Here is a 25,628-nt window from a genome sequence, read left to right on the forward strand (position 1 = left end):
AAACTGTTCTCACTTCTCCTACAGTAAATATGAAGGTGGATCTTACTGGGAAAGGACCTCAGTGTTCGACACATTTTTTCATCTTGAACTTTATTTTAAAGCCCTTTTAAGGCAAAAACACAACCCCAAGTGCTTTACACAGCAGAAGCAAAACTCTAAATGTCTATATGTAGACGCAGCACGTAAGAAGGCAAGTTTACAACAGAAGATCGAAAGAGCTGAAAATAAAAGCGAGGAGCCAAGAAAAAAAAGATCAACAAGTTTAACAAACTTTCTCAAATAGGTATGTTTTAAATTGGATTGGATGACTGAAAGATTTTGAAGGGAGTTGCTGTGGAACTCAGCTAAGGTTGCATTGATTGCAACAAATGCATACACAGTTTCCATTTTCTAAAGCAGTTTCAGCACTCTGAACCCACACTGAAACTCTTTGTTCTTCAATAGATGGAATAAAAGGAATGTTTGGCAATATGCTAAAGCATCCGGATCCAGAATGGGCTAAGCAATGGTTTTACATGGCCAGCTGATACAGACCGATTTATCTGATGGAGTACAGAGGAGCTGATAAGGGGCAGAACATCTTTAAACAGTCTAGCTGGTCATTTTTTTCCTTCAATTGACAAATTTTATCAGTTGCCAAAATCTTTACTGTTAAGCAGGGGGAATGTGCTGCTCAGCAGTACTGCGGCTTATTGTTAACCTGCTGAAATGTTGGTGTTCTGAATGCTTTAAGATCTCAGATTATTTTTCTACAACTTCACCCAGACCAGTTTGCTTACCTCTAGAATGAGGTTGACGTCGGTGGTGAGGGCCTGCACTCTGTGGAAACTGCCGATGAGCCCTATAGGCAGGAAGCCCTCCTGATCCATCTTCCTGCGCAGGAAAAAGTCCCGCTCCAGGTTGTCCAGGCTGAAGTAGTACTCTCTGCAGGTGGAGAAAACAGGGCGACATGTGGTCAACGTCATCTGCATAAACTGAGCAATCAGATGCAGTCAGTTGCCGTTTCCTCACAGCTTTTCACAGCGTGCAGGGATGAATCTTTTCTCTCATCACAGAAAACCAGACGTTAACAACTGAGCAACATTTTACTTCCATGCTGAGATCAGAGTTTTTAAAGCTCTCTCCATTAATATTCAGTCAGAGAAGAGACATGATGAGCTCATCACTTCTACAGCACACCTAAACATAAAGAGCCCAAACTGAGCCAGACGGTCACGTTTGTTACCATGTTCCCAGTGAAGGCATAGGCCTCCTGCAGGAGAGATGTTTACTTACATCTGCCTCTTAATGTAGTCCTTCAGCAGGTCATGATCGAGCGAGTAAAGGTCTTTGCTGCTCATGTTGTCGTAGTAGTAGGTGACAGAGTTGCCGAACTTCTGACCGTAAGGTCCATCTTTCACATCGAAGGACTTGTAGCCGTAGTGGTAGTCGTAGTGGCCTTCACAGGACATAAACAGGCAGTTAGACGGTTCAAAGAGCGAGATCCGATTACTTAAACTGAACATGGAACTGGGTCAGTCCCTTCAGTATTTCTGTTAAAGAGGAAACGTGAGAACAGCCACTTCAAAACATTTCTAACATTTCAAATCTCTGAATGTCGAATCTACAGCATCTAGTCTCATTGTAAACTACATGGGCTTTTTGGAAATCTATGTAATGGACCTACACAGAATTGTTCAAAATGGTGAAATGGACTTTATGGAAGAGTGGCTTTGAGAGAGGCTTCCCAAAAGCAATGTGGGAGACTCCTCAAACATAAAGGTCCTCTGGTCAGCTGCACAGGACAGGTAGGAAGGTACGAGCAGAAGACAAAAAGGCAGAAAAAGAAGAGCGAGAGGGGAGCGATTGAGGGAAGACAGCCTGTGAGGAAATGGCAGTGAGAATTCTGCCAAAGCTAACAGGCCCTCTGCTGGATCCAAGGCCTCTCCTCATTCCAACACTCTCTGGAGGTTGTTCCTGTAGCCTCAGGGAGGAGAGCCACACCAAACAACCAAAGCTTTTACACATTCTCTCTTACCAAACATGCCTGGATTTGACTGACAAGTTATAGCAAGAAGACAAAGGGGAGTTATTTAATATTACTTTATCTTTCTATCTTGTTCTATGCACAACCAAAACAAGCAACCTCTATGGTCAAACGGTACGGCTCAATCAGAGGCCAACAACAGCAAAGTTAAAAAGAAAAAGAATGTTACCGTGTTCCACTTGGAAAGGAATTTAGATAGACGGAAAGAAAAACACGCAGCTGAGGACATTCAAAGGATGTTTGATGACAGGTAAACCATTATTATTACAACCTTACTGATATAAAAGGATCTTTAAATAACCATTTTGAGGAAATAATAGACCTGTCAGAAAACCATCTAACACAGGCAACGAGTCTGGAATTTACCCCAAAAACTCTCAGTTAACAGGCTGCACTATGTCGACTGTCCCCTCAGAGTTCAATTCTGAATTAATTAGCCCAGAGATCAACTTCAGTGCTGAGATCAGAGCTGTGAAAGCTCTCTTCACAGATGTTCAATCAGAGAAGAGACATGAAGAGCTCATCACTTCTGCAGCCCGTCTGCAGGTCACATGACGTCCTCGTTGTGTTAGTCATACTAAAACTGGACTTTTGAAATAGGTTTTAACATGTTAGTCCAACTGAAATAGAGGTGGGTTATAGGAGAATACTGCAGATAAATGGCAAGCCGCTAATTACACCAGAGGATGTTTCAGCATCTCAAGAAAACACTTTTCTCTCATGATGCAAACAGTGAAATAAATCTTATAAGCAGTGGAGTGAGTGCCACGTGACGCAGACTAAAAACCTGTGAGTCATAGCATAGGGCACAGAAGCTCACCCTTTTTTTGTTAAAAGTGACAATAAAGAGGGAAGAGAATTTTACAAAACACCAACAGAAAAGACAGAAACAAACAATCAACAAGAAATACAAAGAACAGAGAAATAATGATGATAAAGCACAGCTCAGAGTTAGACAGGAGTGAGCAAAAGAGAGCAAAGAGGCTGATGTGGAGGTCAGAGGACTTCTGCATTTTCCCATCTGTCCCTAAACGCAGCTTCCACAGTAACTGTCCTCTGTTGGTCCTCCTCTGTCTTTGGATTTTCTGTTTCTTCAGCTAAGTCAACTGTTCAAATAACATTTAGAACCAAAAGACAAGCAAACCTGAGGGCAGCAGAGATTATTTCCCCTCAATTTGTTGTGTTCAAAACATGATTCAGAGTTCCAAAAATCGGACCCCAAATGTTTATTGAATGTAGCAGAAATGCAAACTGCCCATCCTGCACGCTGGGAGCAGGGAATGATCAATCTGACCCATCATCCAACAGACTGGTTAGTGTTTTTCAACTCTAGGCCTCAGGACCCATCGCCCTGCAGGTTTTCGATGTTTCCCTCAGCTCTCACCCTTTTTACCACACCTGAAATGATCAGCTCGTCATCAACCCCTGCAGTGGCCTGATAAGGGGCCATTCTTTTGAATCAGGTGTGTCGGAGGAGGGAAACATTGAAAACATGCAGTGGGTCCCGAGGGCCGGAGCTGAAAAACACCGTTCTGTTGTTGCTGGCTGCCCAACATAATCACAGCATAAGCCAGAACTAAAATGAAGCTCTCTGAAGTAACAGACAGCCACAAGCGTTTGTATCCACCACCGTCAGAAATAGTATCGGTAAAATTCTGCTTTTAGGGTTTGACGTCTGCATCTGTGGGGAGGAAAAAATAGAAATAAAAACCAACCTCGGCCACCACCTCGGCCTCGTCCTCGCCCTCTTCCTCTTCCACGTCCGCGACCTCTGAACCCTCCGCGGAACGGCGCCCCCTCGCTCTTCACGCTGGACACCTCGTCGTGGTCATCGCGCCACTCGCGCTCGTACTTTTGACTATGCCAGTCTGGAGGAAAAGCAATCGCATGAGCAAACACAGCATCACCGGGGAAACACAGCCCAATCAACTCTCTCCTTCATTTTATTTCTCTCTCTTTTCAAACTGATCACATCTCTCCTCCGCTGACAGAACATATTTTTCCGATGCGTTATAACCCACATACTGTAAAATAGCACACATTGAAGTAATGGCGCTGTTAAAGCAGAAGTGGAGGATGAGAAGCAGCACACACAGATTTCCCCACCACCTGCTTGTGAGTCACGTCCACCGTGTCACTGTGGCAGCCACTCACTACCTGACAGCTAAACGGTCTCTCAGTAATGACGTCACACTGACCTCTGAGGTCGTTCCTGGCGTTGGGAGGCAGCCGGGGGTTTTCGTTCTGCTTGCTGTTGTTCCTGGAGGCCGAGCGCTCCCTGGGACCCTCCGACTTCACATCGATCTTCAGAGGAACCCACTTCTGCTTGTTTCCTGTTTGTGATGACATGAAGAAGAGTTGCATATCAGTTCAGCTCCACAAACTGTGGAAGTGTCCAAAACTTTTCACAGACACTGCTTTTTGTGGCGAAATATACAAGCATCGGGGAAATGTTTGGTCAACAATACCTTTGTAGAATTAGAACATTTTTCCAGATGATCTTAGTCACCAAAAAAAAAGCCTTTATGGCAGCGAATCCTTCAAACTTCCCAAACACAAGCTGTGCAGCAACACTTCAGCTACACACTTCTGACTGAAACTGAACAGTGAGAGATGGCGGGCAAAATGTAAAAAAAAAAAGTCCAGCTGGCCCAACTCTCACTTTCCCAGCTGACGAGCCAGATGGATTTTAAGAGGAAAACAGCATCTCTGTATTCTGGATGATCTGACTGCTTTCCGCTCAGTGGGCAGCTGTAGTAAATGGGAAACCTCCTGCAGTACCTCAGCTGGCCAGCAGGTAGCATCAGTGATCTGTGGTCTAACAAGACAACTGGTTGCTGTGAGTTTGTGAGTTTGTGATAGAAGAGAGGACATGACAGTCCCTTATAAGCGACGTGGCCTTGAGTAAGTAAGGGATGGAGAACGAGACAGAGGTGGGAAATAAAAGGTGAGATGGAAAATAAAACATAAGGAGCCACTGATAAGACTGAGGCCACAGAGGGAACAACTTGTAGCACTACTGGATTTTATGCTCATTTCTGACGAAACGAATATGGAACATGTTTATAATGTTGCAATAAATCAACATTTTCTTTTGCTTTCATGCTGAGATCAGAGTTGTTTAAGTTCTCTTCATTTGTGTTGAGTCAGAGAAGAGACATGAAGCTCATCACTTCTGCAGCACATCTGCACTTCATACAGCTTTAACAAGGTTGTCCTGACAAACGAAACCGATTTAAACTTCTTATCAGAGCACTAAAGTGAGTTGTCATGGCCGTAAACTGCACCTTAAAAATACACGTTTCACTGCATCACTCTGAATTGTGTCAAGTCTGAGTATCAATGCAGCAAAGTCACAATTCAGTTGGTAACTAAAGGTCAGAAAACACTCCCAGACCGCCTGCCTGGCACAGTTTAAACCTTTAATTGCAGCTAAAACTGCAACCAACCATCACCAACATCTACTCAGTCATCTGTTGTTGGCACAAATTTAAAAAAAGGGCTCTGTGCTCAACTTTAAGTCAACACTTACTGACAGAGCTTGTCTTTAACTCCTGTTAAACATTTTGTTTCAGCTGTGATAGAAAAACAATGTGCTGAAGGTGATGTTGACCATCTGATCGGACTGCAAGCCCAGTTGATTTAGTTCTATTACCTCACTGGTTCAGACAAATGCAAATTGTTACATCCACATCCATCTCTGGTGTTACTACATCTCTGTCTACATTATTGGAGCAAGGGAACAATTTTGGGTTCCAGAGATTCAAAAATATAGAGAACCTGTCATAGGCATCAAATGTGAGAAACAAGTGTACTGTCATAGGAATTCTAAGAGGGAGAGACTCCCAAGACAACATCTTCTAAACTCCTACAGAGGAGCCACCGCATCCTGACAGAAGACTCAGCGGGTGATTAAAACAGTCCAGAACATCTTTGTTAAGCATCTACTGAACAGCGATACTGGTGAGGTATGTGTGCAGAGCCCAAAGGATGCTAAAATACAAAACCCATCCCACCATAGCCTGTTCACCCTGCTGCCATCCCACAAATGATGCAGAAGTATGAGCTGCTGTAGCAGCAGACTCAGGATTAGTATCTTTCCTCAGACTTAGAGTCCTCTGAACTCACTTTTTGAGCAAAAAGGAATAAAAGAAACTTAATCTTGTACTGTGTTGTAAGATCTTGAGTTGAATAGACCTAATTCTACAAATGTGAAGTCTCTCCTGATTATTCATGTTTATTTGTACTGATAAATACACGTCCCAGGGCGTGCCTTGTATGTCATATGGAGGAGTGATGGGATATAAAGCAGCAGGAGAGTATTAACAGTACTAAAGGGATTTGTTTCAGTGCAAAAGTACTGATTTTACTGCTCTGAATAGCCTTTAGCTTAGTTCTCTGAAGCCATTACTCTTTACAGACTCTGTTAACATCTTCTACTTTGAATTGTCCTTCGCCATTAAATTGGTTTAACATTAGTGGTTGGAATCATCCATCACACAGAAAAAGTGTCCTTTTAGAGCCTAAAATGATTCTAAACTTTAAGGTCAGACAATTTCCGTGTTAGGTTGAACTTTTTTTTCAAGCTGCAATGTATTTTTTGTCGCTTGTTGGGTAAACTCTGACCAGCATGTGGCGCCAAAGGGTAAAAGCAGGTAAAAAAAAGTCTTTAAAGATATTAACCTTTTTTCTTAGGCCCGTTCTTCTGGGAGTCGTCGCTGTTCTTCTCCTCTCCCGAGTCGTCCGACTTGGCCTTCAGGTTCTCCTTGCTCTCCTCGTTGCTCTCCCTCTTCTCCTTTAACTCCTTCTTGGCACTTGGCTTTTTCGGACCCTGGAGGGGAAACAGTTTGAGGCAACAGGCTGTTAGACAGATGGCCCGTCTGAGAAGTTTTAGAGCCAGTAAATAATGTCCTACTACCTTAGGAAGCAATTAAACTGGCTAAAGTCAGACATAAATGTACACAAACACTTCCTGACAGAATGAAGTGGGCTTTGAGCTCAAAACGTGTTCTAAAGATTTCACTTGTTAAACATCCACCTCCTAACAGCACTGGTCCAATCTTACCGAAAGGAACATCCCAAACAAGCAACACAGAGCTTTACTGGGCTATTCAAGCTTTGGATTTCTTGGCACCAAAGTGACCGGGCTCTGGTGTGAAAGGGTAACACACAGCTTCAGTGGCGTTTGTAACCACTAACTGCATATCAAAGATTCAACTAAAGAACAAGTGGGATTTAGAGCATAATATCAGCAAACTCTATTCTATCTAAAAGCTCTTAACAATTATGTGTCATTTAAGCTGCCACCTTGAAGAGAGAAGCACCTTTTGTATCTTGTGATTATCAGCTCATCAGCTTAGAGGTGGTAAGTCGGCACAACAACAGTAACTGAGAAGCAGACACCGTTTGGTGAACAGAAAACCACCAAAAATTAAACGTTTTAACAAGAGCTGTGCTTATACACAGTCATCTACCATCTTTGGTCCTCACACGGACCAGAATTCTTTGTCAGAGACACAAAAGATGCTGACACACTTCCCTGAGAGATTTCAGAACACAATGACATGGTCGTTGCCTTCATTATGCCAATCTCTTGCTGCCCATCCCATTGGTGGTTTACTCGTCATTGTAAAGAGAATCTCTGGTACACTGTATCACATCCACACCAGCCTGGATTGTTGCTACAGGACAGGAAGGAACCTAATTTGTGCGTGTGTTGAACGTGAATGTGTGCTTTTCACTCTCAGGCCAGACACAACGCACGCATCAAGATTTAAAATGACTATATGTGGAAAAACCTCCCAAGAACAGCATTAATAACACAAGGGGAGGGGTAAGCTAAGAGGCTGGTCTACCTGGAAACTATTTTTGTGTGAGAAAAAAAAACAAGTATTAACCAGCGTTCTTCACTCCAAATGTTACACATAATGTTGTAAATGTTCTCTACTTCATTTAGCACTAAAACTTAACTTCCTGGCATACAGGCCAGCCGCTTTCCAAAATCCACCGCAAAAGTTCTGACTTCTCAAGAGCGAAATTCCACAGGGGGAACAACAAAGTTCTGCACAGCTGTCGGAGATTTCCAGAGGAATTAATGGACACCGACACTCGTATATGGAAACAGGACTTCAAAGACGCTCTTTCGCATATCTTGACTGCATCTTGCCTTTCCAGCAGCCTGTACCAGTATGACCATTCCACTCCCATCTTACCGCCATCAACAAGGCGTCTACCGGTTGTGAAACCCATCGGGTATGCTACTACAGCCACCTTTCTGGCATCTGCTTTGCTGTCTCACCATGCCTAGAGATTCTGCCACTCGATTGGCTGGTTTTAATCTGTTTAAAAAAGCAACTGAACCGACATTACAACTGAAGTGAGCCAGAGACGTAGCAACTAAAACATTAAAACATAGCACTTTGTTTAAATACTACTATCTTATAGCAATAATCAGTCATGGAAGTGCTGAATAAAGAATGATTTATGATAAATCTAATTGAATAAACCAGTAAAGGTTTGTAAAACAACTAACTAAATCCCACCGTTTAAAGATTAGTTTGTCCATAAAACTAACTGGGACAAATACAGTTTTGCATACAGTTTCGGGTGTCCTTTGTTCAGTCGCTCGCTAACATTTGACTGCAGCAGAGAAAAAACTGACGCCATCCTCCATCTGAGCCTGAGCCAACACTGAGCAACGATTACAAAGTAGTTTAACAAACATGAACTGGCTTTGCTGGTTATCTTTGCTCACAGAGCCGATATCTACGTTCATTCAAATCGAGCAGAGTTCAGCCTCTCCTTAGCTATCAGCAACACACATATCTGCAAACTTTGGCAATCCTGAAGGGCTTTCCATACAAGTCAGGCAAAGCATTTGTCTTAAATTAGGTGAGTGTGCGATGGACAACCGCTTTCATGCCCCTTATCCCTCTGTTTGCCCTCCCCCAGACATGTCAGCCTAAGAGGGATTGCGTCAAAAATTTATCTAATCGTCCTAAATTTAAAGTTCACTCCGAACATGCTCTTAGCAGCACTGTTAAAACAGAGGTATCGCCAAATATCAAAGTCACCACAAGCAATCGGTAACTTTTTAAGCTTCAATTAGTCTTGCGAAGGTATAAAAATAATTGTTTTAAAATAACATTGATCCAACTGAAGGAACCTTTTTAATCCTACAACTAAACATATTTTTTTCTTTTGGTGCTACTGATATTTACCCCTTTTTTTTTTTTGATGCTTTCAGAGTTAAAATAGTTCACTTATTAAGTAATGACATGAAAGGCCTTTTAGATTTAATGACGTAAATTTGCTCCTGTCACTACATGCATTTGAGGTCTACCCTGGGCTGCATACAAGTGTGTTATTCTTACATGCTGTTACTAAAAAGTATTGGTGAGCATTAAGCACCGTTGGCAGTTTAAAACATGGTACTGGTTTATCACTGCTGTGTGCAGCATTCAGTCATTTGTAAAGCACTCTGAATGACAACAAACGTTTGAAAGGTGCTATACAAATAAAGTTAGATTGAGCAACTCCTCTTATCAATCGCTAATGGTGAGCATGCAAAATGATGATGGGTAGATGTCTGACGTGTTGATTTACTGCTCACTATTGGCAGTCTTTTCAATAAGAGTGAGTGAGGGAATGAAAGGGGGACGTGAGTTTGGACAAAGCTTTGGGACTTTGACCACAACAATAGATGTTAACAGACGAACACCACCCAACACGACCAACCGTGTACAGAACGGTTTTACCTTCTAGATACTTCGAAACCTGCAGCTGCACCGCAGCAGTTTGGTAAATGTTTCCTTACATGAAAAGTGAAATAAACTTTAGTTCAGTTTGAATAAAGGAAGGAAAGGTGACACTGAGGTGTCTTTTGGTTTTGTGTGGTGTTTCCAAATGTTTGACACGATTAACTTGGTGTGATCTGATGATCAGCGACTGAATGTCAGCAGGTAGGCGGGCTGCAGGTTTCATGAGCTGCAGGGTGAACTTACAGTGATTCTCCATGAGTCTTTGCCCTGCCTGACAGTCGGCGGGCAGGACACGGTCCGTGTCACTGCCTCCATCTGAACAGAGGGAGGGAAGAGCAGTTTAGCTAGGACAATGAGGTGGACCATGAAGACCACACACACACACACACACACACACTCATATTATATATAGGAAATCTATAACATCCTCCACCTGTTAGCAATTAAAAAAAGAATGCCAGTTTTTCTGGCAGTAAGATTTTTGTACTAAGTCCCAGCTCTGGAACTAATAATCTGTGACTCCTTCCTCCTCCTGCTGTGATAATCTGGTCATTCTTTGCTTTGGGTCAGGCTAATTCATTACATGAAGACTGGCACACCTTTTTTTCTGGTTATTACTAAGGATTCTGCTCAAATAGGAGCAATCGTTTTTAGAAGAAGATCGTTCCAGGCTCAAGTGTGAGCGGTGGAGTGTGTTCTCCGAGTCAACAACACCTGTGTGTGCTGACAGCAGCTCTATGATTAAGGAATGCTGATTCACGCCTCTTGCAACACACCGATGAAAAAATAAATAATAATAAAAGAGATCATGAACATGCCTGCAGTTAACACCCCCCCCCCCCTCAAAAAAAAAATATAAACACAATATGTTATGATGGAAGGAGGAAATTAAATGATGGACACTTAGAGGACTGAAGATGAAGTCTGAGGAGTTACGTGTGAACGCCAACAATCGTTGGTCAGTTTAGATGCAGGTAGGTGATGTTTTGTTAAGATATTTCTGAAAGAAGTGCTTTTCCTTTTTTATAAGTATGAAATTACTCATCTAATATTCCTCTGTTAACAGAAGTTAACTGGATTATTCTTCTAGAATTTTGCTGGATAGATTAATAAAATATTCCAGTTCTGTTTATCTAAAGCTGCCGCTACCGAGAAGTTTCACGTCCAATTGATCTTCTATTTAGTTTCTACATTTATTGTTGGTCCATAAAAGACTGCATGGACTTCTGTCTCCATTTTTAAATACCATGTCTTGTATTTTTGGTAAAACAAAACCCCCACAAATGATTACTTTTGAAAGGTGATGAATAGGCTTTACACGATCAGGGTTTTTGGGGCCGATCAGATCGTTTAAAGAAAAAGAAAAAAGAAAAAAAAAAACGTTGACCGATCCGATCTATTTAAAAAACTTCTTTACCGGTATTTACTTTATACAGTATCAATTATTACAGAGTATCAAAAAAAAAAAAAATCCAAGTTTAATCAGGACAAACCAAAATAATTTCAGACAGAAATAATGGGCACAACAACTTAACTTATAGTAATTAAATTACTTTTCAAGTATACTGCAAATAAAGGGCAGTAATGCTCCCTCAAATAAATATATATATATATATATATATATATATATATAACTCCAATAAACAGTCCTGGCCCAGCTGCTGCTGCACGTCATGAAACGCACAGTATGCTTGAGGACTGCGTCTAAAGTACCCGATGATCCATCTCCCCATGGCAAGGATGCTGATATCATGCGCAGTGCCAGCAGCCCGTCATGGACAGCCAGTTGAAGAGTGTGTGCCATGCATGGTAATGTCGGCTGTCCTCCTTCTCGCATGGCTTTTGCCATGAACCCTCTCTCTCGGAATCTGCCACACCTGCAGCAAGTTGTTGTATTGCATCACCAGTGCTGCAGCACAGTGTGAGCCACGGAATTCCTGGGCATTTACGTTTTGAGCTCTGTCACTATGTGACGGACAATAAAGTTTTTTGAAACTTGAATCAAAGTCTCTTGCAAACTGACCGGAGAATGACCGGAGAATGAAGACTTTCGGGCAGATCACTGTTATTGAAACAGTTAAAAATAATGTACAGTAAAAGTTGATATACATAAAAAACTGAACTAAAATTCTGTAATGACACTGAACGCAGCATGTTTCCTGAGTTAGTGTCACCTGCTCCACTGCCTCACCCGTCTCCCATAATCCCTCTTGGGACCACTGAGTCAGAAATATATGCGAGTTGGAATGGTTTTCTTCAATATCTTCCGTTTGCATATCATCAGTGACGCATTGACAAGTGGTTTCAGTAAAGCACATTTGTACTGATGTGCCAATTACACTTAAACATTTAACAGACCAAGCTGTACCCTCAGACAGTGTTAAATGGTTGATCTAATAGCCGTCACATCTAGATAATAGTGCAATTAACAACAGCAATTCTCACGTTTAATTTTAAGCACAGCACTGAACACTGAAGCACAGTCATCAAAAAGCCCACCTTTATCAGATTTCAGTGCGAGTAATCAGAGGAGCTCTGTGGCCGATTTACAGCTTTAAATGTTACTTGATAGACGGTGCACTCCAGCATCCCTATGAATAGCAGCAGCTAAGATCCAGTGGAGGTTTCTTTTGGAAGGGCGTCCCTAAAAGGGCATCCTCTCCCAGCCCTGGTCACTACCCTCAAACAAACCCCTCCCACTTTCAATTTCTACCACTGGACCAGCTGGTTATTTCTGGTGCTGATGACATGACCCACATTTTCCTACTCGAAGACAAGTGGTCGCCGTCATGTTCACTCATACCTAGATGCATAAAATATGGGGGGGGTTGCTCGCCTAGTGACACACTATCCCCCGAGAGCAGAAATAGGAAACAGCTCTGAGGGATACTGGCTGCTGCTGTTACTGTAAGAGGACACAAATTAGATGCATCCCCAGACTGACCAGCAGCTGAAGGGGACACCAGGATATGTTATAGAAAGGTGCTTGCAGAATGGACGTCTAAGCTGGTTGGACGTAGACTGCAACTTCTGGGAATCTGATGTTTTCTCCCAGAGTAGATGAACCAGCCGGTCCCATCTCCCCTGCCGTGGGGAGGTCGGCGTTTATTTAGTGTTAGCACTGGTCATCTCTGATGTTTGCAGCTTGTGATTTATGAACCCAGTCAGAAAGTCGTGGTCCGATCAGGACTTTTTCTTTTAAGAATATTTATTTCTACCCACATCCTGAAAAGTGTTTTAGTTGGTTTTGTGTACAATGCACAGAGCTCACCATGAACACGTGCTGCAACCTGCTGTAATAACCCAAAGAGAAAGACACTGTGTGCAGATCAGAAGAATGTGGCGCCTCACATTCTGTACGTCTTTGATGATGGTAAAGCTCTTCTATCCATTAGTCGAATCATTATTAAAAGTCAAAACAGAGCCCTGACCTGAGGTTGAGAGCGCTGAAGTTACCATTCTGTGAGGCTGTAGCCAACATTCAAGTCCATTGATCCCTCAGGGCAGCCCCTCAGTGTGGTCGACTGTTGGGCAGGAATGCCAAGGTTTGGCATCCCAGGGAGAGCGATAGAGGGTGGGCGACCGGAGCTAGGAGGCAAACAGCTGTGCTGTGCACCACGAATCAGGAGAAGGTTCGCGTGTACGTCCGTGGAGTGAGCAAGTCTCGTCGTATGATGTCCTGTATCAAGGCTTCGGACTGTTGTTTTCACTGAAGATTTCTCTACCATTCAGTACATATACACCCAGTCACCATAAATGGAAAATAATCATCTGCTGTAATTGTGGGAGCACTCATCAGCTGATCAGCTTTGCTTAAGTTGCAAAATAAAACAATAGAATTGGTTTCTGCGGTCCCCTGTTTAGATAAATTAGTCAACATCACTGCACAATGAAGAAGCATGTCTACCGACACCTTTTTTTTTCTTCTTCCCCAAAGTTCTACTTCCTAGTGTCTGAAATGAGATCTGAGTTCTCTTCCCCAAACGACTGTCTTTTACCAGTTAATGATCATTGATTTCAGTGTAACATCGCCCCTGATGTCTACTTTTAGGTCAGCTCGCCTTCATCTCCACACAATTTCAGACATCACAACAGGATGTTGAGCCTCACTATAAGGTTTTTTTTTGTTTGCTTTTTTTTAAAGTCGCAGGCAGCCCCGGGGACAGACCGACTGTTCTGTCTGGACGTGCAGTTTAACTGCTGTGTAATTACAGCCACAACCACTAAAGTACCTATTGTGGAAACTACACTCACCCACTGCAGTTAAGAGGAACAAGGCAAGCTGGGCCGCTCGTCCTGATTGGCTGGTGAATATCATCTGTAACTTGAAGCTACTGAGAAACTCTTTGGGTGAACATAATCATCTGTTTATCTCAGAGTTGTTGTTAAATCATCTTTCAAAATCTTTCTGTTATAAAGTATGTGACTATGTGCTTAGTAACCAAGACAAAAATCCCTTCCTGCCTCTGCCTGCTTGCCGTCACAATGAAGGATGTTTTCCTGACACGAAGTCACCACAGCTTATCTTAATTAAACTCATTGCTGTATGAAAGCACCAAGTGATAAATCCACTACTCTAAGGTAATTGATGTATGTCCTGAACACAGAGGTGAAACTAATAAACCTTTAAAACGGTTTTGCTGTGTTCTTGTTTCAATTGTTCGCTCATATTTCAACTTTGTTACTAATTTACCTTGAAGTCCCTCTGTTCCCACCCTGTCTAACACGAACAGTGTTGTGTGGCTTGTAAAACAGACAGTCAGTTGATCTTACTGATCATTTGAGTGTTTCAGCCACTTTCAGAGCAATTTTAAGAGTAGGATTGAGTTTGGATGTTAGTTTGCAGCAACAACATGTGAAAGGCTCAGTATTTCACTGTCTTCATATCATTCTGTTGCAACCCAGACAAAGAGCTTGCATTTCACTACAACTTTAAAAAAAAAAAAAAGAGTTGCAGTCATTTGGATTTCCCTCTCTGCTAAAGAGGCACCACTTTAGTCTCGTGTCTACAGAAATACTAAAGAAAAAGGAAAAGTCCTCTGGTTTATTTTCTCACTTAAGGAGGTGTGTCAGGCTGCCTCCACACACCAGCCACACCTTAGCAGCATGGGACTTCCACCTCAATACAAACCAGCAGTAACACCTACCTGCATGTCTTTAGTTGCAATCTCCCCCGGAGTCGGCCAGCTGTTGGTGTCACCAAAATCTCCAACCTGGGTAAAAAAAAGAAAAGTAAAACATCAGAACTGAACTTTCACCGTGTGGCTGAGATAAAGGAACATTTCAGATGGACAAATGACTGCCTTACATCTCCGACTTGAAGTCAAAGGTGCCGTCTCAAAGCTGAGCGTGTTTGCGTGCACGTAAGCTTTGAAGACTTTCACATCAGATTTTTTTTTAGTTTTCTTGGCTGTTATCCTCCACTGATTGTATCTTTAGCCTTACGTAGTTTCTAAGTGTCTGTTGAGGTTAAGGTGTGGCTACCAACTGTGGCGTGCTACAGCAGCTGTATCTACCATCAGAAGGAGAAAGTTGTGAATGAATGGCTTTGGGGAGATCGTCTGCTTTATCTGCTGTCCCATTAGCTCACGCAGAACACATTCCAGGAAGCGTCAGGGGAGGTGGCTACTTGAACTGCCCCAGAGATTCTGGTCCATTACAACAACAGTCCATTTAAATTAACAGCAGTTTTCTCGTTGGGTTAATTAGCTGCAGTCTATGAAAACCTTTGCTGAAATTACACTTCTAATCAATTGTTGGGAGACTGCTGCCATTTGACTTTGTCAGTTTATTCTGCTCCTGCCTGAACAGTCAGCTGTGAAAATAATGAATGCACATTGATAAGAACAGGACCGCTCATCACGTAACGGTGCTGCCAGCTCCGTCTCGTCTCTGCACTACTGGTCCTCCTTTCACTGCCAATGTTGTGAACATGGACAAGAAAAAAATTAACTGCACGAGAGTCTCACTCCATTTGTGACAGCTGGCAGCCCAGTTTGTCCTTCATCTAATGCGTCCTATCCTTCAGTCTGCAAACTTTAGGATCTGGTGCTTACAGGGCACACTTATGCCTTAGTGTTACAGCGAGATTCTATTTTTTATAGTTGTGTTTTGATAATAAACTAATTTAACTGTGAGTGCTTTAAGTTACTGCTGCGGTGCAAATGGATTATGGACCAGGACGGCTGCTCGAGTGCTGCTAAAAGACGACTGAGAGCAGAGCTGGGTCCACTCTGTTGCCCTCATGCTGTCCATCTGTGAGCTGATGCACTTTTGGTTCTCTGCTCTGAATTCAAATGATTCCTGATGAATGAATGAATAATTCAAGTGATTCCTGAACAGACACCTTCTACTTCACAGAGTCTTAATGTCACACTGGGTGAAAATGTGCTTCTTCTTTGCAGGGTTTTTGTTGTCATTTCTATTTAGTTGTAATGAAAAAGACGCTCCTGCATGCAAACGATGAATTGGGGGTGGGGGGGTCAATCCAGTCGTGGTTAAAATGGAGTGGAAATCTGGCCAATGCACGTGTGCGATTTTTAAAAAATTTTTTTTTATAAACGTCTCTACCTTTCTGTGTGCACAGTTTCAGTCATGAAACTCCTCAGTGTTGTATGCATCCAACCTGTTTGTAAGCTTAACAGGATGCCTGCTCAGGATGGTAAAATGTTTTGATCATGGTCCCTCAGCTTCATTATTCTGTGTTCTTTATCATGCTCACTCTTCCATGTTTGACTACCCGCCATCCTCTGAGGAATGATGTCAAACATCTCTCATTTTAACAGCAGAACTTTACACTGAAATAACAACTCAAAGAGCTACAATCTCTTCGTAAACTTGGGCTGAAGATACTGGACTGAAGTGACTGCATAAGCTGTGGACGTGACTTCATTTTAAGGCTCCGTGTGACCAGTTTAAAATCTGTGGAGTGCAGCAAACTCTTTCCCTTTGTCACACTGGTGCCCCCAACATTTACCAGAACTGTTTTTTTTTTTTCCCCACGTGTCCATCTCTGTGTGTGTTTTAAAACATCTGAAAAAATGTATTAACGTGGTGGTAAATGTTGGGTGTTCCTACATTTTGTGGCTGTGCACCTAAAAGAAAAGGTCAGGAGCACCAGTGCACCCAATGCAAAAGAAATTGAACCCAGTTAGGCGCGACTGGACCGTGTAAGTGGGAGCAATGTTGAGAATTAAATGTAGAGACACACAAACAGAAAATGTTACCTTTCCTCCACGTCTGGCTTTGGGTGGGTTCCCCGCTCTCACCACCTTGGCAGGGCCACTCGGCTCTGTGGGGAAAACAGCTGACGTTACAACTGGCTCGACGTACATGAGACACGCATCATGTAAAAGCTTCTGAAAACAGCAAAGTGTAAAGAGCAGGGAAGCGACCGCTTTCATTTTAAAATCATGCTCTTGGTTTGCTGGAAACTCTTCGGTTCATTTGGTTTGAATGTGCTTTATGGAGAAAATTGACTGTTATTAATTGCTTCAAACAAAAATCCAAAAGCTGTGGTGAAGTAAAGAATAAAAAATAAATAAAAAAAGATCTAGTCTACAATCTGTCCGTCTAAATTTCTCTGGAACATGACAAAAATGCGAGCATTTGAAAAGTAAAAGCTTCTCATGTGCATGTCGACTACGAGCTGGCAGCCAGCATATACATCTGATTCGTTGGATCACTAACTTTCTCAGGTCAACACCTTAAAAAGTCTAAACACTGACAGAAACAATCCCACAAAAGGTCCAAATCATGTTTTTGACAGAGGAAAAAAAGACAGCCGTTCCTAAAACAACACAAGCAGACCACAAAACACACATCCAGCAACAGTGTGAACTAAACTAAATCAAGGCAGAGTGTACAAAACAGCTAAGGCCACATATTTGTTTGACTACAGAAGCATGCATTCAGTATATAAGGAAACTCGTACAGCAGAGAATGATGCGGATATTCAGCCATCTGTCTGCTTCAGGTCAATCTGTTGTCCAATTCTAAAAATGTACCAACACCCAAAGAATCAGGCTCATTTTGCTGTGTCAAGTCCCCGATCTTCCAACTTCTGCTTCAGTGTCACCACACTTGTTGATACCAAGAGTGAAAGCTGCTCACAGGGAGCAGTTTACACCAGAGAGTAAATCTCTGTAAGCTCCTTAAGGACGACCCCGCAGAGGGATATCACCAGCGATGGAACAAGAGGAGACTGAGAAATCCTTTCGCAGACAACGCCACAGACGGCGGAGGACCAGATTTTCGGAACACAAAGAGCTTCCAGAGGGTCTGAATTATAAAAACAGGAATATCTAGAGCCAAATAAACCAAACGTGGATCTAAAGACAGAATAGAACATTCCTTACTAAGCTAAATCTTACATTAACATTTGTTAGACTGACAACCTCTGCTGACAAGAGACCGAACAATCTGTGAGGGTGGCCATGTCAGCAGAACAAATAGCAACAGCCGAGTTGCCAACTCTGAGGTCAAATCAAATTTAAAGGTCCCTTCTATACTTTCTGGACAGAAAAATCGCCATCTTAAATTATTCAGCTCTGCTAAGTGAAAGTGTGTATGGGCCCTCCATCATGTACAGTAAGCTCTTTGTTGGTCTTTACAAGTCATACAGCCCCTCAAGCAAAACACTGACCAACAGAAGGTCACGTTTGCAGAGAGCCTGACTGCATTACATGCTGAGGTGGGTCAGGGAGCAGCAGACGGAACCACGAGGAGGTAAAGCTCGGCAGGGAGCAGGTGTAGCAACGGAATGGGAATCAAATCACTTAGAAGAGACAAAACTGCCCTCCTGGACAGCAACAAAACAGAGCTGCACTCAGAAATGAGGTTCAGGCATCAGTTGAGTCAATCAATGAACATCAGTTTGGATTTTTATCATGTAATTTAAGTCAGAAATGAATATATCACATATCTTATATTCTGTCAGATGTTGTTCCAAGCCGAGTACCCCGTCATAAGCTGCTTCTGAGGCATTCTGAGACCCATCGAGGAGAGAAAAGTGTTGAATGCATCAAAAAAGAAGAAAAAAACATCTCCATCAATTTATCACAAGCAGTTGTTTCAGCCATGATCAGATTGGCATCATCTGCTTCTTTCTGCTTATCAGTCCCTTTTCACTGCTGGCTCTGGTCCACCGTACTGTAACCAGCAACGGTTGGTTAGGGCTGCTTCTTTTTTAACAATAGTCTTCAACCCAAATCAACAAGGGACTTTGGAGCCACAAAAATCCTTGTATAACTTGTATGTACACCACAGGAGCTGAGAACATCTCAAGGGCAGCGCCAGCATACAATAACCATTTAAAAACTGTGAACTACAAACAACATTGTGTGTGAAGTGAACTTTGAGCCAGCCCCACACTGCCACTGGACAAAAGTGGAAGGAGTCATGGATTGGGTCAGTTGATATCTGCGTGCTCATTTGTTGCTCTTGTGCTGAGAGTTTAATGTGTCTGATGTTTGCTTTCTTATGTTGCAAGACTAAGAAGGGTTTTACATTTCTGGGGAGTCTGTCGCAGCTCCAGGACTTTACAACGGTTTAGCCTGAGGAAGACTGAAGTCTGTAGTGTTTTACGCTCAGAGCAGACAAACTTTGGCTGTTACGGAAGAGCCTAAATACTGAAAATGGTGATGCATCACACACACACACACACACACACTTTCAGATTTCTTGATAACAAACCTTTGGTCATTTACATTACCTCTGAACTTTATACCTAAACTGTTTGCTTAGATTTGAGCCACAAAGTTGAGAAACGGTGCGAGAGGGATTCAACTTCCTGAAACCACAGCGTTGACTGCCGGGCAGGACAAAGCAGAAGCCATCTATTTTCCCTATAAAAATAAAAACTAATCAAAAACAAACCACAGAGGCAGTTTGGATCACAGAGCAATTTTGCTGTAGGTCTGCATAAAAAGAAGAAAAGAAAAAGAAAAATCAGATACTTGCTTTAAGAACACAAACGAGGACTCAGAACTGGATCACAAAGAGTTGGACTAAAATAGGTTCGTCTTCAGCTGGACTGAGATGAACTTGTTTAGTTTCTCTGAAGCTCAACGAGACGATTTCTGGTGCGAATTTGTGCTCAATAGTAAAATTTAATTCAACTGAAATTACACTGAATAAAACCATGTTGTGCTAAATATACACAGAACATTTAACATTTAAAAAAAAAAATAAAAAATCATTTTCAAGAATTTTTGGGCAGGACAAAAAGCCCGGTTCACACAGTGGTAACGTAATTAGAACAACCCCATTCCAAACCTTCCTGTCATAAATGCTGGAGCCCAACAGCAGCTGCAGCTAAGATGAGGCTGGTTAACAGTGTCACCTGTTCCCTGGATGCTGGAACTTTGAGCAACAGCTCAGATGAGACGATGAAGAAGTGGAACAATTCAAGAAGAATCCAGTTGAAAAGTGATGAAAATATTTGACATCAACAGTGTGTTAATGATTTCACATGCAATACGTTTATTTGGCTGACGTAAGTGGTTCGTATGATCTGATCTTTAATTTCATCCATACATTTTCATGTGTGAAAGATGGCAGCTAAACTTCTTATCCTGCCAACATCTCACAGATAAATTAAAGCCGCTTATAACTGGCACCGTTTCAGTTGGATAACTCAGCGGGCACGGTGTTGCTTCAGCAGTCTGCTGCTTATCCTAATCACGTCTGATGACGTCATGTGAACCTGCCAGTTAGCCAAACAATGAAACAAGAGGATTTCTCAAATTAGCAAAGTTTGACCTAGAATCAAGTGAATCACACCTCTAATATTAATGTCTTAATGGGGTTTTAAAATCAGTAGCCCTCTAGTAATAGCTGACCCGGGCCGCTGCCTGGGATTTTAAACTGTTCTGGCAGGCAGACGGCAAAGACCACCAGCTTATTTCACCACAAAGTTGTTCTGAGGGATCACACATTTCCCCCCCGATGACACTCATCTCTTCCATGACGTCAGCGGCCACTTAATGGTTTAATTAATATGAATGTGATCTGGCTCAGACGCTGTGGGCTGTGCAGTCACAGAAGCTCGGCCCAATAGAACAACGACTGGAGATTTTGGACTTACATGTTGATGTTTTCTACCACCATCTTCACAACAAATGAGGGAATATCGTTCAGAAAACTGTCCAATCCCACCAGTAGGATTTCACTCACCTGCGGCTGAACTGAAGCCGGGCTGCCAGAAAGTGGCAGTCAAACATCTTACAAACACACACAGTGATGGTTTTTCTTTTCATTTGTCACCCGTCTCCAGGTATATTATAATTCCTGACCTACAGAGGAGCAGAAAACTAGAGCAAAAATGGAGGGTACTTACTTAGTACTCACTAAGTTGTGCAACACAATCCACTTCTTAACCCTCTGCTGATGCAGTGTAAACTTCTCCACGTAAGAGGGATGGTTTACCTACAGTTATGTGCCAGAAGTCACTGATGAAAGAAGCCTGAAAAGCTACCAAGATGACAACCAACTTATTAAATGAAAAGTGTTTTGTTTCAGTAAATTAATGAGACAATGTACCGTTCCCAACAACAAAATTCCAGCACTGAATAAGCAGCACATTCAAGCACAAATTAGCATTAGAACATCGTGGCTGGCAGCCAGCTTTTTAATGGTCTGATCATTAGTAGTTCAACTATTCGCCTACAAAGTCATCTACCAGCTCATACAAACAAATATCTCTATGACATGTTTACATTTGTGGCTCTATCTGCAGCTTTCCAACTGTAACTTAGGCTTCAGCAACTTCCACATTAACCAACAGTTTAACAAATATCCCACGGAACAGCCAGCTCTTGTTCTCCTCTCAGCAGTCTCAGGCAGAAACATTGGCAGGGGCCACAACTTTGTGCTAAATTAAGTAAAGGAATCAGCATGAATTCCACAAGTATTTAATCCTTCTTATCTGATTAGTTTGTGGACAACAATAGCTGTCCCACTCACTGCTGCTTACAGTACATGACAGGGCATAGCTTACAAGTAAAGACACACCAGGTGGCACATACACTTTCTCTCCTATAAAGGTGGTGAATTACACAACCTTTTCTGATATCAATGCTGACGTCCTCGGAGGCGTTTCCAAAACCTCATCACAGGAAGTGGGCCAGCTGATTAAACAGTTTTTTTCTGCCTTGTCACCATGACCCAGCAATCTGACAGCCTCTATGCTTTGACATTGTTTACAGATGTAAACTTGACATGATCCCTCAACCAACTTTGCAATTCCAGTTCTGTTACACCGTTTTATTGACCTCTCAGAGAATGGGAAAGTTGTTCTTTACTGATCACTGTCGCATAAGTTCATCGTAATTTATCAAAACTTTATCAAAAGCATATCCAAGGCCAGGATAATAAATGTGGTAAACTTTTAAAGGGGAAATATATGTACTACATTTCTTGTGCTTGAGAGCATATTTTGGGGTTTACCAAGTCAAAATCTCAGGGAAAAACAACCTTCTCTCTTTGTTTGGGGCACAGAAGTTCTGTAAATGTGTCATTAAGTGAGCTGCTCAGATTTGAAGGGGAAAAGAGCATCATAACTCCAGAGTAACTTTGACCAGCCTCCTCATCTTTATCTACTTTCAACTGTAAGTTAAAATCCTGCTGCTTATACTGTACTTCAGAGGCGGGCACTTCACTTTACGATCTACAGCAGATTCTTTTCAGTTGATTCTTTTATGTTCACTTAAGAATTAAATTATATCTTTGTTTAATTTTAAAAACCACACAAGGAAATCCAACTTCTTAATGACCGTCTTTCATTATGATTTGCAATCTGTCATTAAAACGCACTGCCCACAAACATTAGAAACACAAACCTTTGTTGAAAATAGCTCATAAAAACGACACATTAAGATCTCTCACATCACATCAAATGTTGGATGAACAAACGGATTCACGAACAGAAAGCTGCATTTAAAGCACAAATCTTTAGACATTTTACAGTATACAACATTGCCATTCGCAGCCATGTGCTTTACATAAAACACTTCAGACTTCAAACGAGCAACAACACGGACCACCAGCAGCGTCGAACTGAACAGAACCGGTTCCCGAAACTGTATCTGAGCTGTGATTTCATTTCATAGTCCACCAGGCACCATGTCAAGTGGACAATGGGCTGTTGTTCAATGATCAACAGGAGGTTTGAGGAGCTCAGCCGCATTCTCCTGATCAGCTGAGCTGCACACCACCAACAGATCACCTTTGGGCACATATGCATCACTCAAGTTCAGTGAGTATCAGACGAGATCAGATGATGGGTTAAGGTCAAACCAAAGCTTCCTAGAGCCAGGATAACTGCCAAGCTATAAGCCGCTGCTCCTGAGGCAGTCATACGGTCTACAGCACATTCAGATAGCACGCCCTCCAGATATCTTCTTTGTGCATGTAAATACCTCCCAGAAGCTTTTTTTGAGCAATGCAAGCAACGATATGTAGCCATAAAAACATCCAGACTACTAAAACCAGTTTATTGTTCTTCAATATCTAATCTGTCAATGTTTCACAATCTTCACAATATTTCAAAAATACTATTTTGCGCGTTTTACTTTCTCTACAAAAAGATTACTCGTTCTAAGTAGCTGCAAGACTGATAGCACCACGAGAACAGTCCGATTCGACAGTTGAGAGTGAGAACTGAGCGTTATCTAAGTGCTATGTGCCCAGATGTACAAGAGCTCTGATAACTGTTATATTCTGTTCAACTCAAGGACAACTATGGTGTTTGTGGGTTACGGAGATACATGTCAAAGTAACAGAAGCATACGAACAAAAAAAAAAAAAAGCAACAGTTTCATCTCAGAGAAATCTGATCATTCATCTCTAAACTGTGTGAAAATCCACAACTAAGGATTGTGTCAAAATCCTTGACCACAACTAAGTGCACGTAGACTTCTTCTATTCTGTATTTATTCTACGAGTTATGTGTGGCTGCTATTCCGTTTGCTTCACTGAACTATTAATGATGTCCAGCTAAATGTTTAATGACAGACTTATAAAGGAGCGGTAAAGTGGTTAAATGAAGACTTGTTAAAGGAGGTCAAATTATGACCCATTTTAATTAGTTGACAATTTCTTGAGGTCTTCATTATGGTTTGTGACATGTGACAAAAAAAATAATACTCGATATTTTCACGATAACGATAATTAGACCATATTCTTTTAAATATGTGTTTTTAAAAGCCGGAGTTATATCTCATTAATTGCCGGAGTTATATCTCTCAAGCCCAACAAGAAGTGGTTGGCCCAGGTTTCTGCCAACTGTTGCAGGAGCATTGCTTTCAGAAGCAAAGTGGAGCTACTGGGCTCTTTATAAATCTGAACGGCTGCATAAATTGTTTTCTCTTAGCAAACTGACAGTTTAGGAGATACATTTGTTTGCATTCTTGTAACATGATAAAAACTGTGAAGTGTCAGATGTCTGATTGAAAGATACTATGGAAATTATGTATATAGTATATTTTTAAAGGATTAAATGGTTATTCCCTCTTTTAAATCAACAGCCTAAAGAATCCACCGCATTTGAGAGCATCTGTGCTCCATTGTTCCAAGACTTAAAAACATTTTTATTATTCATGCTTAATCTAAGCTCAAGATATGACAGACCAATTTCAAAATAGTTTCACAATTCATTCAAATCAAAAAGCAGCTGCAGTGATTTCAGAGCTACAATAACCACATTATGTTCTTCTGATGCTCTCTCTCAGATGCCATCTTTCTTTCCTCGTATCTCTTATTTAGCATAAAAACTGTCCCAATTTTTCTCAGAGACTCTGCACACACACACACACACACACACACCTCATGTGGAGTCCAAAGAAATTCCCACGAGTGCATCAGCATGCACCGGCAACAAAACCTGCTCCGAATCCCACGGGGTATCGCTGGTGACACCTAAAAATAAACTCTGTGCCACGTCGGCTCTGCGGTGATAAGCCCAGCCATGGTGTTGGGAAATCGGCCCCGTCCTCACCAGATGTTGGGATTTTTGGTGTCTGAATGTGTTTTTTTTTTTTCTACACTCACATGTTTTGTATCATAATCATGAGGTAGTATTTTCTGTGACAGATTTACTTCTTTTTGGCAAGTGTAAGATTGTGGCTTTCCCTGTTACTGTGGCAAGTGATGTGGGAAAAAGCTGCACTCATGACAAACCACATGTATTTCAAATTACTTTTAAACCTCTCTGAACAAAACATACAGCCCAGACTTGTTTAGATGTTTTTTCTGAAGCAAATCCATTTCCCCAGGAAGGAACTGAAGAGATGCAAATGTGGGACTTTAAAAAATATTCATTAAAGACAAACAGCGCCTGGCTCAGGAGACGTCATAATCAACTTTGCCATTAACTTATAATACTCAAGTCAAACTCTCGAATGATGTTTAATCAGTGTGAAGCACACGCACTTCAGTTTTATCTGTCTGCTTGCAACACGATTGTCTTACAGGCCGAGCAGAGCGACAACAGCACATTAAAGCCAGTCTACAAGAACCAAATATGGAGGAAACGACAGTGTACAGTATGACCACGTGTCTCACAGACACTGCATCACACGATCAGTGTGGTGACATCACCTCCTGTAGAGTGAAAAGCTCAGAGAGCCAGGAGGCATCTCCCTGGGTAACCACAGCCACATTAACAGCCTGCTCACACACACAAACCAAGTTGAGGTCAAGTAACAGAGAGAGACCTGGAATCTAAACTGACCCGAAACGTTATCCGACACCATGGGCCCGGTGCTGAACTCTAACTGGTTAGCTCTACATCCAAATCTATTCTGCAAGGCTTTCTGCAGGTTGACTGCAACAGAGTTTGAGCC

At 42.0% G+C, this 25,628-nt stretch overlaps 1 protein-coding gene across 5 annotated transcripts in view; it reads right to left on the reverse strand.

Moving 5' to 3' along the window:
* larp1 (La ribonucleoprotein 1, translational regulator) overlaps positions 1–25,628 on the reverse strand; it is a 43,262-nt gene that overhangs the window by 8,475 nt on the left and 9,159 nt on the right. For 4 of the 5 annotated variants that reach the window (XM_072374875.1, XM_072374873.1, XM_072374874.1 and 1 more), the window contains exons 2-9: positions 17,013–17,077; positions 14,934–14,999; positions 10,030–10,101; positions 6,710–6,857; positions 4,225–4,359; positions 3,742–3,894; positions 1,276–1,438; positions 780–924 (exon numbers count right to left, since the gene is read on the reverse strand). In XM_072374875.1, coding sequence (XP_072230976.1) covers positions 780–924; positions 1,276–1,438; positions 3,742–3,894; positions 4,225–4,359; positions 6,710–6,857; positions 10,030–10,101; positions 14,934–14,999; positions 17,013–17,077 — 947 coding nt within the window. The remainder of the gene's footprint in view (positions 1–779; positions 925–1,275; positions 1,439–3,741; positions 3,895–4,224; positions 4,360–6,709; positions 6,858–10,029; positions 10,102–14,933; positions 15,000–17,012; positions 17,078–25,628) is intronic. The other variant, XM_072374876.1, reaches the window with a different exon arrangement.

Source organism: Leuresthes tenuis, unplaced genomic scaffold, assembly GCF_036924035.1.
Source record: "Leuresthes tenuis unplaced genomic scaffold, fLeuTen1.0.hap1 SCAF_21, whole genome shotgun sequence".
Classification (NCBI taxonomy): Eukaryota; Metazoa; Chordata; class Actinopteri; order Atheriniformes; family Atherinopsidae; genus Leuresthes; species Leuresthes tenuis.